At 37.6% G+C, this 16,336-nt stretch overlaps 2 protein-coding genes across 3 annotated transcripts; one reads left to right on the top strand and one right to left on the bottom strand.

The window, feature by feature from the left end:
• Positions 1-927: 927 nt before the first annotated feature.
• On the top strand, positions 928-4,393 carry LOC118036011 (probable serine/threonine-protein kinase At1g01540). Of its 2 annotated transcripts, XM_035041708.2 has the most exons (8): positions 928-1,820; positions 1,989-2,093; positions 2,260-2,382; positions 2,486-2,656; positions 2,772-2,901; positions 3,006-3,215; positions 3,836-4,012; positions 4,246-4,393. In XM_035041708.2, the coding sequence occupies exons 1-7, from the start codon at positions 1,153-1,155 to the stop codon at positions 3,986-3,988; spliced, it is 1,560 nt and encodes a 519-aa protein (XP_034897599.1). In that variant the 5' UTR covers positions 928-1,152; the 3' UTR covers positions 3,989-4,012; positions 4,246-4,393. The 2 variants fall into 2 exon arrangements, with proteins under 2 accessions (XP_034897599.1, XP_034897591.1); XM_035041700.2 differs by lacking the exon at positions 4,246-4,393 and having other exon boundaries at positions 3,836-4,227.
• A 9,138-nt stretch (positions 4,394-13,531) lies between these two features.
• Positions 13,532-15,623, bottom strand: LOC118036002 (anthocyanidin 3-O-glucosyltransferase 2). Its single transcript, XM_035041689.2, has one exon. The coding sequence runs from the start codon at positions 15,452-15,454 to the stop codon at positions 13,979-13,981; it is 1,476 nt and encodes a 491-aa protein (XP_034897580.1). The 5' UTR covers positions 15,455-15,623; the 3' UTR covers positions 13,532-13,978.
• Between the last annotated feature and the right edge of the window lie 713 nt (positions 15,624-16,336).

Genomic DNA, 16,336 nt, shown 5'->3' on the forward strand with positions numbered 1-16,336 from the left:
TTTCATCACTGATATATTTTGATTGGTTCTCCACAAACCTATATTGACAAGCGATGAAAAGATAATATTCAAAGTAAATACGACAGAGATAATCTAGATCGGTTATTTTTATTTAAATAAAATTTATTTATTTTTAAATTTTAATATTAGCTTGACCGAGTTTATATTTAGTTTGGCTGAGTCAATTAAAATTTTCTTGATTAATATTTTTTTAGTTGAATATAAAATATAAATTAAATCAAATTTTAAATGATGAATTTTCGAAATAAACATAACAGATTAAACCAATTTTAAACACCACAATAAATAAATACCGCGCTATGATTCCATCACCACAATTAAAGCAAGTTTGACAAGTACAATAAATAAATACCACGCTATGATTCCATCACCGCTATATTTCAAGTGGTATTTTACCTAATCCACAATACTATAGGTAGAGTATGACTGTAATTATTATGATTGATTTTTAAAATATTTTTTATTTATAAATATATTAAAATAATATTTTTTTATTTTTTTTTAAATCAAATTTAATATCATTACATCAAAATAATCTAATATATATAATATATATATATTAATTTAAAATAAAAAATTTAGTTCTTTTTAAAAATATAAAAATAAAAAGCTAATATTCCACAAACCATGAATCTAACTTTAGACTTAATTACTCCACCAATAAAGATTAGTATACTCTTGGATTATACCACTAAACAAGATTAGCCATTAATTAAAGTCTGCTTGTTTTCTAGGTTGAAATGTATTTTTGTAAATTTTTTTAATATATTAATATTAAAAATTAAATTTTAAAAATTTTATTTTTTATATATTTTTAAGGGAAAAAAAAAAAAAAAACTACGCGCAAAACGTTCTCTAGGTAAATGGAACGATCATGACATTGACTGCTTTCTACTAGTCCCACTCACGCCAGCTGCTATCCTCTCTCACACTATTGCCTTCCCTGGCTCTTAGCTCTCAATTGCTTCCCTTCTTTCACCATTTTTGTCGATGCTACAACACTTGCTCCTCTGTTTTCTGTTTACTTAGCCTAAATTAACCTTTTATCTTCACTCTTCGTACAAAAAAACAAAGAAATTAAACAAGAAGTAGACGAAAGAAGAGAGAAAACAAGTACTTGCAGCAGTAGCAATGTCTAACTATTTCTTGAACGATGAGCTATCGAAGAAGACATCAATCTTTGGTTTACGTTTATGGGTAGTGCTTGGTATTTGTGTAGGAGCTGCTATAGTTCTTCTTCTTTTCCTTATCTCTCTTTGGCTCACTTCTAAACGTAATAAGACTAGTAATAAAGCCAATAAACCTATGGCCACCACTAGTACTGCCACCACTAAATTCGTTTCATCTCTCAACAACAACCCCACAATCCCCAACATTTCTAAAGAAATCCAGGAAATCCGGGTCGACCCGAAAAAACTTAACCACCCGGATCCAGTTCCGGAGTCGGAGCTCCAGAATGGGGAGGAGACGACTAGTCCTGTCGGTGCGGGGAAAAGAATTCATATCGAGATTGGGAAGGATCATAGAATTTCGTACCCCGAGCGGGTTGGCGGTTTGGGTAGTGGGAGTGGGGAGACCCGGTCTGGGCCTCGGTCGGGTGATCAAGGAGGTGCGGTGATTGCGGTGCCGGAAGTTTCACACTTGGGGTGGGGTCATTGGTATACTCTTAGAGAGCTTGAGGAGTCTACTAATTATTTTGCTGATGAAAATGTGATTGGTGAAGGCGGGTATGGAATTGTTTACCGTGGTCTTTTGGAAGATAATACTAATGTTGCTGTCAAGAATTTGCTCAATAACAGGTAATGAATGTGTTTTAAGTCATTATTAGTATATTTTATATTGGGTTTGCCTTTTTTTGCCAAATTTGTTAATTGTCAGTGCTTTGAGTTTACTTTTGAAGCATGTGGTTGGTTTTTTTGTTTGGTTGTTAAAGTTTGTGAGTTTAATGGTTTGTGGTTTTGATGTAGGGGACAAGCTGAGAAGGAGTTTAAGGTCGAGGTGGAAGCAATTGGACGAGTACGGCATAAGAATTTGGTGAGGTTGCTTGGTTATTGTGCTGAAGGAGCTCATAGGTTTGTACTTGAATATCCCGCTTGTGATATTTCTTTTGATTTTTGGTTTTTAGTGTTGCAAGCTTGAGTTTTGTTTCATGCCTTTGAATTTTAGAATTCTGGATGCAACTATCCTTTTTTGATTGAGTTGCATGTTTGTAGTAATGGGTTCATGGTTGTTATACAGGATGCTTGTTTACGAGTATGTTGAGAATGGAAACTTAGAACAGTGGCTTCATGGAGATGTTGGGCCTTGCAGCCCTCTGACTTGGGAGATTCGTATCAATATAATAATTGGAACAGCGAAAGGGTAATGATTTTAGTGAAACATGGTTAATCATAAGAGCTTCAATGCTTTTATTTTTTTCCCTTTTCCATTGCTTGTTATGACCAGAGCTTAATTGAAAATATAGGCTGACATACCTGCATGAGGGACTTGAGCCCAAGGTCGTTCATCGTGACATCAAATCGAGCAACATTTTGCTTGATAAGCAATGGAATCCTAAAGTATCTGACTTTGGCCTCGCAAAACTCTTGGGGTCAGAAAGTAGTTATGTGACAACTCGTGTAATGGGAACTTTTGGGTTAGTTAAACTTCTTTTACATGAAATCTATATCTCCATCGTTTTAATCAATAACTATCTGCATGATCTTGGTTGACAAATTGAAATTACAAGTATGCTCTCTACTCTTTGACAGATATGTGGCTCCAGAATATGCCAGTACTGGAATGTTGAATGAAAGAAGTGACGTGTACAGCTTTGGCATTCTTATTATGGAAATAATTTCTGGAAGGAATCCTGTTGATTACAGCCGCCCTGCAGGAGAGGTTTGTATTTTCCAACAAATTCACTTGGCGAATTGTCTTTCAACTACTTCAATATAGTTTATACATCTATGCCCTTGATACGCATTGGCAAGTCTGACTTTCAGGTGAACCTTGTTGAATGGCTTAAAACAATGGTCACAAATCGGAATGCAGAGGGGGTTTTGGATCCCAGGCTGCCGAAGAAGCCTTCTCCAAGGGCATTAAAGCGTGCCCTATTGGTGGCATTACGCTGTGTCGACCCAAATGCTCAAAAGAGACCGAAAATGGGGCATGTCGTACATATGCTAGAAGCAGATGAGTTCCCCTTCCGAGATGTAAGAGCTCATTTATCTCGGCAACTAATTATTTTATTTATAGTTCTTCTATCTCAGTGTTGTCTCTGAAGCTACACCTTCATATTCCTTTTCCATGTTTCTTTGTTTTTATGAGATTGGCATTCCCATATCAATATAGTTAGGGCAAGAACTGCAAGCTATGGCTAAACAATGAAAGTTTGGCAATACTTTATGCTAGCTTCAGTTTCTAATGGGGTGTTAATTGCACTTTGTTTCTGATAGGTGCATTTCTTGGAAAGTTTTGTTCAACTCACCCAACACATTAACTGATTACCTTGATTGAGCTAAAAGTAATCTTGCCAAATTTGTATGCTTGTTACAATTGTATTTCTTCTTAAAGCCTTGTTTAGTTTTACAATAAAACTCAGAAAAAAAGCATAATTTCAAAATTCAGTTTCTAGTTATAGAATTCTCCTACCATCTAAGCATATGATTATGTGGGGGTTCAGGCTTTTTGACAGGCTTGACTATATTTTGTGCAAATTGTGATAATATTTTCGTGGTTAGTTTTGTCTGTTGAACATGTAAAGCAAATGAAAAATTGTGTATAGTTATCTGTTGGTGCCTCCATCAGGAATGCCTTTTGCTCTTATTTACAGGACCGTAGACTTGGCAGGGAACCTGGGCGCTCCCATCATGATGTCATGAGGATGGATAAGCGTGTAAGTGAATCAGGTGATAGTAGCGGGTATGAAAGTGGTGTTCAAACCACCAAGTCATTGTGGAGAAAGAAAGAACCAGAAGAGCAGTGAGCAGGCTTGCCAAACTTGTCTAAGGTGAACCAATTCACTTGTATTGTTTTGAGTTTGCACTATCGGTAGATTCTGCAGCATTTTGTGCCACTCTGTTCAGCCGATCTGAAAACTTCTTGTAAATCCAACTGAATATACTACTGGTTGACACAGCTGATTCATGAAGTACTTTTCTTTCTCTAATAGATCATTTTAATAGCGTGGAGTCAATGATATGTTTCTTGATTTTTTCTTCTGTATATCTTTGCTATATAAAGTTTCAGGGAATCATTCAAGCAATCGTGGGATCAGATAGTAGGAAGAAATTTTGTTACAGATATGTTGCTTATATTGCTCTGATGAGGCCATCGATGTTTCTGTTGAGAAGTTTGAAAACTGGAGCTCTCAATTTATAAATTTTCTACCCGTGCACTGTTTTCTCAGGAGACAATGATCTAGTAGGAAGAATTCTGCGACCATATCTAATTTTGATCCTCTATAGTGTATAGGTCTACATGCAAAGCTTAGGATTCTCAATTTTAGATGCACGTTTAAAAGTTCATCAGTACAAGTGTTTTTACCTGCAAGATCTGCTCACATTGTCTTGCCGACAAAGAACTAGTTCAGAGGTTTGGCCGTCAAAGGAAGGCAGATAAACAGGTACAACCACTCCTAATCATATTATCGTAATCCATAAAGACGGCATGCGTTCAAATCTGAACTTTAAATGTTTGAACATTAAATGTTTGAACATAAATTCCAATGATCAAGGATGATTAAGACAGAACTTTGAATTTGGTGGGAATGCATACGGAAATTTGGATCCTACAGTACTCAAGCGTGACCTGTTGCTTCCTCCTTTAGCTTTAAAGCTTGTGGGGGCCTGATAGGGACAACAACAATAGTTTAATAGATACCGAATCAGAGGACCCCTCCAAATTGTCCTTTGCCGGAATTGGTTCTTGATAAGTAAAGTTGCGAGGAACCCGTCTGTTTTTGTCTCAGGATTTGATATATTGTTGTCTTAAAATAGTTAAAGACCCGTTTTAACTTTGTCTATTTCCACTTTTAGTAGTTTTATGAAATATATCTTTGCTCATGTGAGATGGAGACGATGGTTTTATTCGGTGCTGCTAATTATAGATATCAAATAAACCTTTCCTGAAAAAGTTAACTTGTAAGTTTGAGTTAGGTACCTTTTCAAATCTAAATGAATATTGATTGGATTAAATTTGAATTACCTGATGAATTCTGAATGAGACTTAATCTTGGTCAAGTCAATTTAATTATTAGGAGTTTTTTTCAAAAAGATATTTTATTTTTTTTATAAAAAAATCATAACAAAGTTATTTTTGGATAGATTCTGATTGACATGTTAATTTATAGATTAACTTGATAAATTCATGATGTTAAACTAAAGAATTAGATAATTATTATTGCAATAATTATTGAACCAATAAAAAAAATATAATATTCATACATGTTTAGCAAAGAAAATTTAAATGTATGATAGAATTTAAAGAGCAAAGGGTCTCATTTACTTTAATCTCATAATTTCACATTAAAGTCGAACAATTTAACATCATGACTCCCTAGCTTATGGAATCTGCACAAATCAAGCGTCACCTCCTCCTGGGCCCAGGTTTCCAGCCTGGCAAAAAATGAAGCAGGTAGCCTCGTCTCCTACGCAACGGCAATTGTCGCTTCTTTTATTTTTTTTTCTCTTAGGGTGGGGGCATAAATCAACCGACGCCCGACCACGGATGGATGGGCAATAGGACCGTTAAAAAAAGGATATGCGGAGGAAAAAGAACAAAGTAGTAACATAGTAAATAAAGCAGTAAGATAGTAAATAAAGTTTTTTAAACCGAGTTAAAATTTGTGCAAATTAAAATAATATATTTTTAATATTCTTATTTAAAAAGTTAAAACAACTTAGTTTTGAATTTTTAATTGATTATTTTTATCTAATTTTTTAAATTTAACTCAAGCTGGGTCTACATATTGAATAGAGTTTAATAATACTAGTAGAAACCAATATATTCCATGAATTTATTTTTAAATTTTTAAGAAATGATAATAATTTTTTTTCAAACTTTGAATTATTCGACATAATTTTAAAGTGGCATTCAACATTGTGTCCCATTCTAGTGATGATGCTAACAATTAAGAAAAAATCCTTAAATAATACATATGAATCATTAAGAATAAGGTTTTTTCTTAGTTAATTTTTAAGTATTTTGCTTTGATTTTAAGAGAATAAATTCCCTATGATAATAAAATAAATAAAAAGAACAAACTCCTCTGCTACACCTAAGTAATTTAATTAAGCCTTCGCCTTTTCAACTGGTACAGCAAGCAAGTATCTTTATGAATTACTTAAAATCACATGAAAATGGAGTAATTTAACTTCATCTGCACGATCCAGGATTTTAGTTATTTCCCCGGCATCTCTGGCTCTTGTCCCCTGCCAGACGCCACTGCTAACTCCAAAGAATCGGATTCCATGGTTTCTCCATCCCCAGATCTCGTTTATGCTGCATGGCTTTAACAAGGCCGGAGCAAGCTGGAGTTGGATGTCTATGGCTTCATGCTACATGTGGCACCTGCATACACTAAATTAGCGCTCATGGTTCGACTCGAAAAATGATTTTGATTATTCAAACAATCGGGTCAAAGTTCTTTTATCGACTTCATTGAATTTGAATCGTGTGATGTATGAGTTAATAAAAATTTAACCTGGTCGATCGAATCCGAGTCAAGCTTTCTGACCCAATTCTTGTCTGGAATCCGATTCTAAAGCGTGTTGCTACGCTTGGCCACTTGCAACTCCATCGAATAAATATAGAACAATGGAATTAGCTCTGTGATATAAACTGGATGCTACCATTTCGATAAATAGCTGAACAATCTGAAAGTCTCAGCCTCGAGGTCTCGCCTGAGCACCGTTGACTAAACGATTTCCACAACTTAAGCAGAGTAGAAACAAAAGGATGGTGCAGGTTGAACGAGCCCTAAGTAGATGACCGGCAATCAAATTACAGAAATAATACAGCAAACCGTAATGACTGTTGGTGGGAGAAACCACTGGTGGTGGCTTTGAGACACTCAGAGGGGATAAAACACACTGTTTTATTAAACAAAACCGAAGCTTACAATTACACAAAAGCTTAACAATTACACGCCCTCTCTCTCTCTTTCTCTTTCTAGTGTTCCTCTCAATTCTCTCCACACGAAATAACATAACTGAGCACCCTATTTATACATAAATTCAGAATACGAAAATCTACTGTTCCAGGTGTGAAGGCGGCTGTTGACCGGCGGTGTGAAGGCGGCTGGCGGCTGCGGCTGGTGGCTGGCGGCTGCGGCTGGTGGCTGGTTGCCTTCCTTGACTGGAAACTTCTGGATTGAGTTTAATATTCAACAAATCTCCCCTTTAAACTCAATCGAGGGATGTCATGCCAAGCATGAACACTTCTTCCTTCAATGCCTTCTCTCTGCTTGTAGCCTTTATCCACTAATTTGGCTTTCGTCTTGTAGACCTTTTTGACACCTATTGCTTTCTTCTTTTCTGGTGGATCCTTATCTGCATGGAAACAAAATAGAGTTGTATCTTCCATAACCTGAGTGGTATCATACAACTCTTCAAGATTCCGCATCTTTCTTGGTCCTTCTGACGAGGATGCTGATGGTGGTGTTGATGATGATGCTCCTGGTGTGTTCCTCCTGTTGAATACAGGGAATCTGTGTACCGGACTTTGTGGTTCAGCTGCTGGTATAAACACTGGACTTTGTGGTTCAGCTGCTGGCACAATCAGTTCTTCTACAAGTACTGTTGGTACTTCTTCTTCACCTTCAAGGATCAAATCAAGATTGATCCATTTGATTGCTTCTTGATCACCATTCCATGCCCAAGATTTATCTTCTTCAAAGATAACATCTCTACTCGTAATCACCTTCTTCGTGATAGGATTATACAGCCTGTATCCCATCCTTCTTTCACCATATCCGACAAAGATGCATTTCTCGCTCTTATCATCGAGCTTTCTCCTTCTTGCATCTGGGATCTTTGCATATGCCACACAACCAAAGACTCGTAGATGAGTAACACTTGGTTTGTGACCACTCCATGCTTCTTCTGGAGTGACTCCTTGCAAACTTCTGGTTGGGCAGCGATTCAGTAGATACACTGCACATGATACAGCTTCAGCCCAGTATTGCTTGGGCAGCTTCTTTGCTTTGAGCAAACTTCTAGCCATGTCAAGAATCGTGCGATTCTTCCTTTCTGCTACACCGTTCAGCTGTGGTGTATAAGCTGGCGTCGTCTGATGTTTGATGCCTTGTTGTGTACAATAGGCTTCAAAGTCATTTGCTGTATATTCTCCACCTTGATCAGATCTTACGGTTCTGATCGTGTAACCAGTTTGCTTCTCCACAATTGCTTTAAAATCTTTAAAACAATTGAATACTTCTGACTTCCTCTTCAGAAAGTATATCCACGTCTTTCTACTAAAATCATCAGTAAAAGTGAGGAAGTACCTATTTTGTCCAGTCGACATAGGCGTGATTGGGCCACACACATCTGTGTGTACTAACTCCAGTGGCCTCTTTGCTCTCCAGTTGACTTCTTTAGCAAAACTGGATCTGTGATGTTTGCTGAGGACACAACTCTCACAGACTTCATCTGGATGATCAATGTGAGGCAAACCTTTGACCATCTTCTTGCTTGCTAGCATCTTCAAACTCGTGAAATTCAGATGTCCAAGCCTCAGGTGCCAAAGCCATTCTTCACTGTTGGTGATGGCGCTCAAACACCTTGCTGCATCATACTGGATGTTCAAAGGAAACATCCTGTTCTTGGACATTTTCACGTAGGCCATTAATCTCCAATTGTTGTCTCTAATTGCCAGATGACAATTCTCCGAGTAAAAAGTATAGCCTCTCTCCAAAAGTTGACCTAAACTGAGTAGGTTCTGTTTTATGGCTGGGACATAATACACATCGGCGATGTAGCTGGAATCGCCATTCTTCATCTTGACTGGGATGTTGCCTTTACCTTTGAATGGAACCTTTGTGGTATCTCCAAAAGTAACTAGACCTTGCTTGGTCTCATCTAGATTACTAAATAACTCTCGGTAGCCGCACATGTGATTGCTGGCTCCAGTATCTAGATACCATATGTCCTCCTTTTTCTTATCAAGTCCTTGTTGGACAAGAAATGCAGTTTCTTCTCTGTCATCCTTCTCTACATAGTTGGCTTGCTCACGTATCTCCAACGGAGCTTTTCTTCTGCATTCAGTGCTATAGTGCCCAAATTGATTGCAACTATAACATTTGATATTCCTCTTGTCACGGTTATTGTAACCGCCTCCTCTTCCTCTGGGAGTGAATGCTTGTTGGCCTCGGCCTCCTCTGGTGGTGTTTCTGCCACCTCTTCCTCTAAAACTTGTATTCCAAGAACCTCTTCCTTGGAATTGCTGGAATCCACCTCTGGATTGTTGACTTCCTGCTTGAGTGGTGTAGCCACTTGATGAAGTCTCCCCTTGCTCATATCTGTCCTTGAGAGACAGCTTTGCTTGTAAGGCATGCTCAATTGCCTTATCTCCATTTCGCTTTACAATCTTCTGCTCATGAGCTTGCAAGGAACTCATAAGCTCATCAACTGTCAACTTGTCCACATCTTTGGATTCTTCAATTGCGACAACAACAAAATCAAATTTTGGATCTAGGGATCTCAAAATTTTCTCAGTAATTCGAGCATCGATGATGGCTTCTCCATTTCTCCTCATCTGGTTGACTATCACCATAATCCTTGTGTGATAATCAGAAATAGACTCCGAGGACTTCATTTGCAATAACTCAAATTCACCTCGCAAAGATTGAAGACGAATCTTCTTGATTCTGTCAGCACCTTTGTATTTCTGTTGGAGAGCCTCCCATATATCATGTGATGTTTCAGCGGAAGCTATGATCTCGAATGTATCTTCATCAAGACCTTGGTAGATGATGGTCTTGGCTTTGTTGTCCTTCTTTCTGTTGACTTTCAAGGCTTGCTTCTGTGCCTCTTGTAAAGCATCTTCTCTTTCTTTGGACTCTGGTTCATCATAACCAGTTTGTACAATATCCAAACACTCTTGTGACCCAAGAAATGCCTTCAATCTGATGCACCAACTATCATAGTTGTCTTTGGTCAGCTTTGGAATGAGTGTATGTGTACCTTCTGTAGTCATTTTGCTTTTGGAATGACTATATCACCTCTTTGGGAGCCGAATTTGGAAAAACGGACACTGTAGGTCGATCCGGAATGGTCCAAATAGTAGGGAACCGGTCTGACTTTGTAGAAATAGGGTCAGAAAATGGGTGAACCGGTCAAAAAACCAATTCTGTACGGCGGGCGGTTCGCTGGGTTGAACCGGGAATATACTGTGGAATATTCTGGGAATATTCTGTGGAATATTCTCTCGCTCGGCTGCGGCTGGAACGCGGCTCGGCTCGGCGCGGAGTACGGCTTGGCTTGTGGCTCGGCTGGACTTCGGCTATCGGCTCGGCTGGTCTCGGCGTAAGCGGCTCAAATATGGCGCGCGTGGACGACACTCGTCGTCTACCTCTGGAGCGCGTGTCTGCGCGTGGTCTTCTGTGCTGAATCTTCAGGAGGCGCGTGTGGCGCACCGCGGTCTCCGATCGGGCTGATTCTTGCGACAGTGAGTTCGTCTTGAGGAGATCTACACGGTGGAATAATAAAAACTTGTTTTGGACAACTTTTAAAATTCGGATATACCCCAAAACACTTCTGTTTTCTGACGAACGGGGCTCTGATACCAATTGTTGGTGGGAGAAACCACTGGTGGTGGCTTTGAGACACTCATAGGGGATAAAACACACTGTTTTATTACACAAAACCGAAGCTTACAATTACACAAAAGCTTAACAATTACACGCCCTCTCTCTCTCTTTCTCTTTCTAGTGTTCCTCTCAATTCTCTCCACACGAAATAACATAACTGAGCACCCTATTTATACATAAATTCAGAATACGAAAATCTACTGTTCCAGGTGTGAAGGCGGCTGTTGACCGGCGGTGTGAAGGCGGCTGGCGGCTGCGACTGGTGGCTGGTTGCCTTCCTTGACTGGAAACTTCTGGATTGAGTTTAATATTCAACAATGACCACAGATTATTTCTTCTTAGAGCTTCCTGGCCCAAAACATTGTTTAAGGTATGGAAATCTGCCAATTGACAAGCAAAACAGCAGCATCTCTAAGACATGAATCGAACACAAATTGGAAAGGACCAAATCTAGCAGGATCGAGACAGAACACTGACAACAATTAATGACCATAGCCAAATAAGTAGAGATAGTCGATAAAGGTCAGCACTTGCAGATAAATCCTTCAAAGCTTGTTTCCTAACCATTGTTCAATCAAGCGACCAAAAGCAACGTGCGAAGATCCACCCTCTGATAGAACTTGCTTGGCTATTTCAATGGTTGCTTTGGCCTTGTTTCTGTAGGTTTTGCAGAATTATTTGACCTAAAACATTCAAGACTTCTCTATATATTTTAAAAAATAGAACTCAAAGCATAATCTTACAATATAAGTTATATTCTTAATCCTATGACGTCTCACTCAACTTATAATATTGCAAAAATCTAAACTGTTCGATCCTATATATGTTTTTCTTTTCGGTTCATCCAATGTTAATTTACTTTCATTAACGTTGGATTATTCCTCTCTCTTCTTCCCCGTTCAAGTTTCCTCACATTCTCTCATTGTCCTCACACACACACTGTTGCCTAACCTCATTTAAAATATCATTTCGTATCCAAAACACTTCGATTTAAAAAAGAGATAGTAAATAATTGGTTACGAGAGATATCTATAAAAGAGTCCAAAAGAACAAGCAGAGACGAATACTATATATATAGAAATTGATTGCAAAACTCTTGTCAAAATCTTTGAGAACATGTGGGGTTCAGAAAGAAATTAAATATTTACAGGACATGATGGTGAAGAACAAGGCAGAAGTAGTGGAGGAAACAATTAGTAAGGGAAAAGTACAAGAAAATGAGGAAGGAAGCAGAGAGACTGGAAAGATAAATTGAGGAGTGATTCTAGCAATTTGTGATGCTTTTCAAAAGAGTGCGTGGCTTATTAGCCGAGCAGCCAATTGCCCGTAGAAAATTTGACAATTAATCCTTTAAATTTACTCTTTATTTGTGTCAATTATTTAGCTTTATTCTTGTATTTTTATTTTTCTTAATTCCTTCAATTAATCCCTGTCTTATTTGGATATATTTCATTACCCAATATCCAACTTTTATTGAATCTTATCTATTAAATCTTAATATTAATATCAATATATCAATTTATTTTGCTAAGATAATTTACCTGGTAATATAGACAAAAACGAATATAAATGATTAAATCTCAATGTTAACTATGCATGCTAGTTATGTGAGAGTTAAATATTTTTTATTATGAGATTATATTCATATTCATATGGAGGAGTATATCACTACATAAGTTATCTTAGAAAAAATAAATGAAATATTTCAAAGACTAAATTATTTATTTTTCTAAGACAATATATCAGCTGGTAATAGGAATATAAAAAATCATATCATAAACAAAAAATATTTAATAATATTATATTTTAATTGATAGTAAAATTGAGATTTATATAATTCATTTATTGTATTAATTTAAAAAATATATAAATTACAAAATTTAATAAAATGAATAATTAACATATTTGAACAAACAGTCTTAAAAGGACAACATATAAGTATCGGGCCGTAGGCATGAATGCAGATGGATGGGCAATAGTCGTATTCCGAGATGAGCAGTGGTAAACCCAAAAAAATCAGCCGGGGGGGTGGGCAACTCACCGCACAAAATGCCCTGGGCTGAGCTCCAAATCAGCCACCAAAGAAACGTGGACTTCTCAGTTCTCCCTGTTGGAACAAGAAGAACAAAAATGAACATAAATTATATCTGATTATTAAAGCACGGGGGTTTATAGCCAAAACATGAGAGGTCAGGGTTTAACATATCTTCAAAGAGACTAATTCGGCTGTAAATTGGTTGGTAAATTATAGTCTTAATAGGAATCTAATGAATAAAAACAATTGGATTATTTAGAATTCACAGCTGGGGTTGTTTTTTTTTTTTTTTGCATTATGATTTTATTAGATCAATTTTTTCTTGTTTAATATAGTTTTCCTAGTATTAGGCCATGATATTCACAAAAAAATGTTTTTTTAAATTAATATCACTAGATTTGAACCGAGTTTAATTAATTATTATTAAACTTGGTATGATTAACTGGCCCTTGATCTAGGCTAGATTTTTTAAAATTAAACTAGTTAGATTTGATATAAATTTATTGATTTTATTATTTTGTTTTTAATTCAAAATAATTTTATTTTGATTTTGTTTTTATTAATCTCAATTCGTGATTTAGAACTTAAATAAAATTAATTTTTAATTGAAATTTAATATATATGATTTGACATGGTAAAACAAAACTAGACTCAACTCATCAGAATAAACTAAGTTAATCAATGAGTAAATTATAAAAAGTCATTGATTGGCAAAAGCAAGTACATACAAAGATCTCCACATAAAATGAAGAGAACAACAATCATTTGGCAGAGCAATGGTGGATCATACAAGCTACTAATAATCAACAGCATCTCGACCAGAACCCAATTCTAAAGAGTGTGACCACACTTGGCCACTTGCACCGCCATCAATTATAGAACAAACTGTGATACAAGTTGGAAAGAAAATGTGCTCCCATTTCAACAGATTGCTGCATAATCTGAAAGTTTCAGCCTCATGGTCTCCACAGAGCATCAGAGACCAAAACATTTCCACAAATTAAGCAGAGCAGAAAAAGAAAAGAAACGATGCCAGGTTGAACGAATCCTTATAGATAATCAACAAACAAATTACAGAAATAATTAATATGGCAAACCGTAAACACCACAGATTTATTTCAACTTCTAAATCTTCAAAGCTTGTTTCCCAACCATTGTTCAATCAAGCGTCCAAAAGCAACATACGAAGATCCACCCTCTAACAGAACTTGCTTGGCTATTTCACCTGTTGCTTTGGCCTTGTCTCTGTACTCACTACCGTGTTCCATCATGTATTTCACTGCTTTTGTTATATCCTCCGCCTTCACAAAATCTGTAGGACAATCCCTCCTGAAATCCAGAGTCAACTCGACTGCTAATCCCAAGTCCTTCACCAGCTGAAATGCATTAATCTGCTGCTCACCGTAAGAGGGCCAGGTTATAATAGGTACACCATACCACAAGGACTCCAAGGTGGAGTTCCATCCGCAGTGAGACACGAAAGCACCAACTGCTCTGTGAGCCAGGACATCTACTTGTGGTGCCCACCCACAGATCCTGCCAATATTTTTTGTCTTTTCCATGAACTCCTCCGGGAAAATCTCGTCAAATGTAGTGTAATAACCTGGCACAATCTCACCTGGTGAGGGTGGCTTTCGAACGGCCCACAAGAAGGGTTGACCACTGCGCTCCAGCCCAATCGCAATCTCTTTCAACTGCTCTTCTCTAAAAGCTCCTTGACTTCCAAAGCACAAGAACACCACTGAATTTTCTTGCTGATCATCAAGCCATTTCATGATCTCATCGCGTTTAGCAGCCTCAGTCCCTGACAAGCCCCTTCCCTTGTGATCAATTAACGGCCCCACAGTGAACATTGATGGTAAATCATCTCTAGCAACAAGAGTGTTCACTGCATGAGACTCAAGCTCCGAAAACGTATTAATGATCACACCGTTGCTCTCTCTGTATTTCCTTCCAAGAGCTCCAAACGTCTCGTATGCCGGATCCCTGTGCACGAGTGGCAAAACACGATAAGGCACTGGATTGGCGTAAGAAGGAATGGTATAATCAAGGTCAGCTTCTCTAAACTTAGGCTGACCCCCGTCTTCTCTCTCCGAAAGGTAAACAGTTAGTCCATAAAAAGCAGCATCAGAACAGAAGAAAACATGGGAAGGAACCCCGAGTTCCTTGGCAACGTCAATAAAGCAAGCGCAGATAAAGTCAACGATAACACTAGCTACAGGAGCTGGGCTGTTGGCCATCACTTGGTTGACGATAGCATCTTTTACAAGGGGGCCGTGGTCACGAATGAATTGAATAAAAACTCTTTCAGGGTTTTCAGCTAAAGCTTCTACAGGGGGATCTGCAATCGCAGGAATCGCAATGGACTTGATTTGAGTATGGGTGGCAAAAAGGGATTCAACATAGCTGTTTACGCTAGGATCGTATGGGTTGTTGATGACGAGCATGGTTATCAAGAAATTCTCATTTCTTTCAAGAATGAGCTTTGCAAAGCCAACAGTGGATACTAGGTGGCCAATTCCAGGGCAAGGTACAAATACTAGCTGTGCCCTTTTCATTGTGGAGGTGCTGGGCGGTGGCTCCGGTGTTTTGGGCTTGCAAACTGACATGGAGCTCTTCTACTGAATCTTTTCCTAACAAACAATGAATCAAAAAGTAGAACAATGAGGAAGCAATGCAAACATACGATATCCTTCTTCTTTTTAAAATATTTTATCGGTTGATGTTGGTGCCTGAAATCTGAATGCGAACGTGACAGAGCGAGTATGTTTAACCAGTCGGTTGAACGCATCAATTTTTTTTTAAAATATATTAAAATAATTCAAAAACACTAAATTGTTTTTTAAAAATAACAAAACATTCAACCAATGCAAAACAAGCTTCCACACCACAAACTGTTCTAAGCCTTACATAGACAGGCAGTTAGCTGAACAAAAGGGCCTGACAATAAACGACATTTAGCATTTAGCCAAGCTCAAAACTTACAGCTCTAGTAAGCTGAAAACAAGCCCAGACCAAGACTTGAGAACCATAGGCTGACAAGTTCAAGTTTTAATTAGTGTGTTTCAGCTCAAATACAAAGAAGGGCAATTTAAAAACGCCATTGCAAGCTTCGATTCCTTTGTTTTTGCGGGCTTTTAATTTAATTTATTTTGTTTCGTTTGCTTTTAAATTTAATTTTCTAGCTCTATTCCTCTCTTCTATTCTGTCCTTAAATTTCAAGTCAGGAATCTTGTTTCTAGACTTCTACTTTTGTGCTGATGTTTTTATCGTTGGATCAGATGTATGCTGTCATGTTTACACCGGAGGAGAACAAGAAGAATATAGCCCCTGTCCGGCAACCAGCTTCTTTTCCCAACAAAACCGATGGCCACCACCCCCTCTCCAGCAACCAGCTCGATCTCCTTCAATATATTTATGTAATGTTAAAATTGTTTATTTGTGGTTTTTATCGGAAAATTTTCTACTCCAAAAAAATCTAATGAGAGCGA

The sequence above is a fragment of the Populus alba genome, chromosome 14, assembly GCF_005239225.2.
Source record: "Populus alba chromosome 14, ASM523922v2, whole genome shotgun sequence".
NCBI lineage: Eukaryota > Viridiplantae > Streptophyta > Magnoliopsida > Malpighiales > Salicaceae > Populus > Populus alba.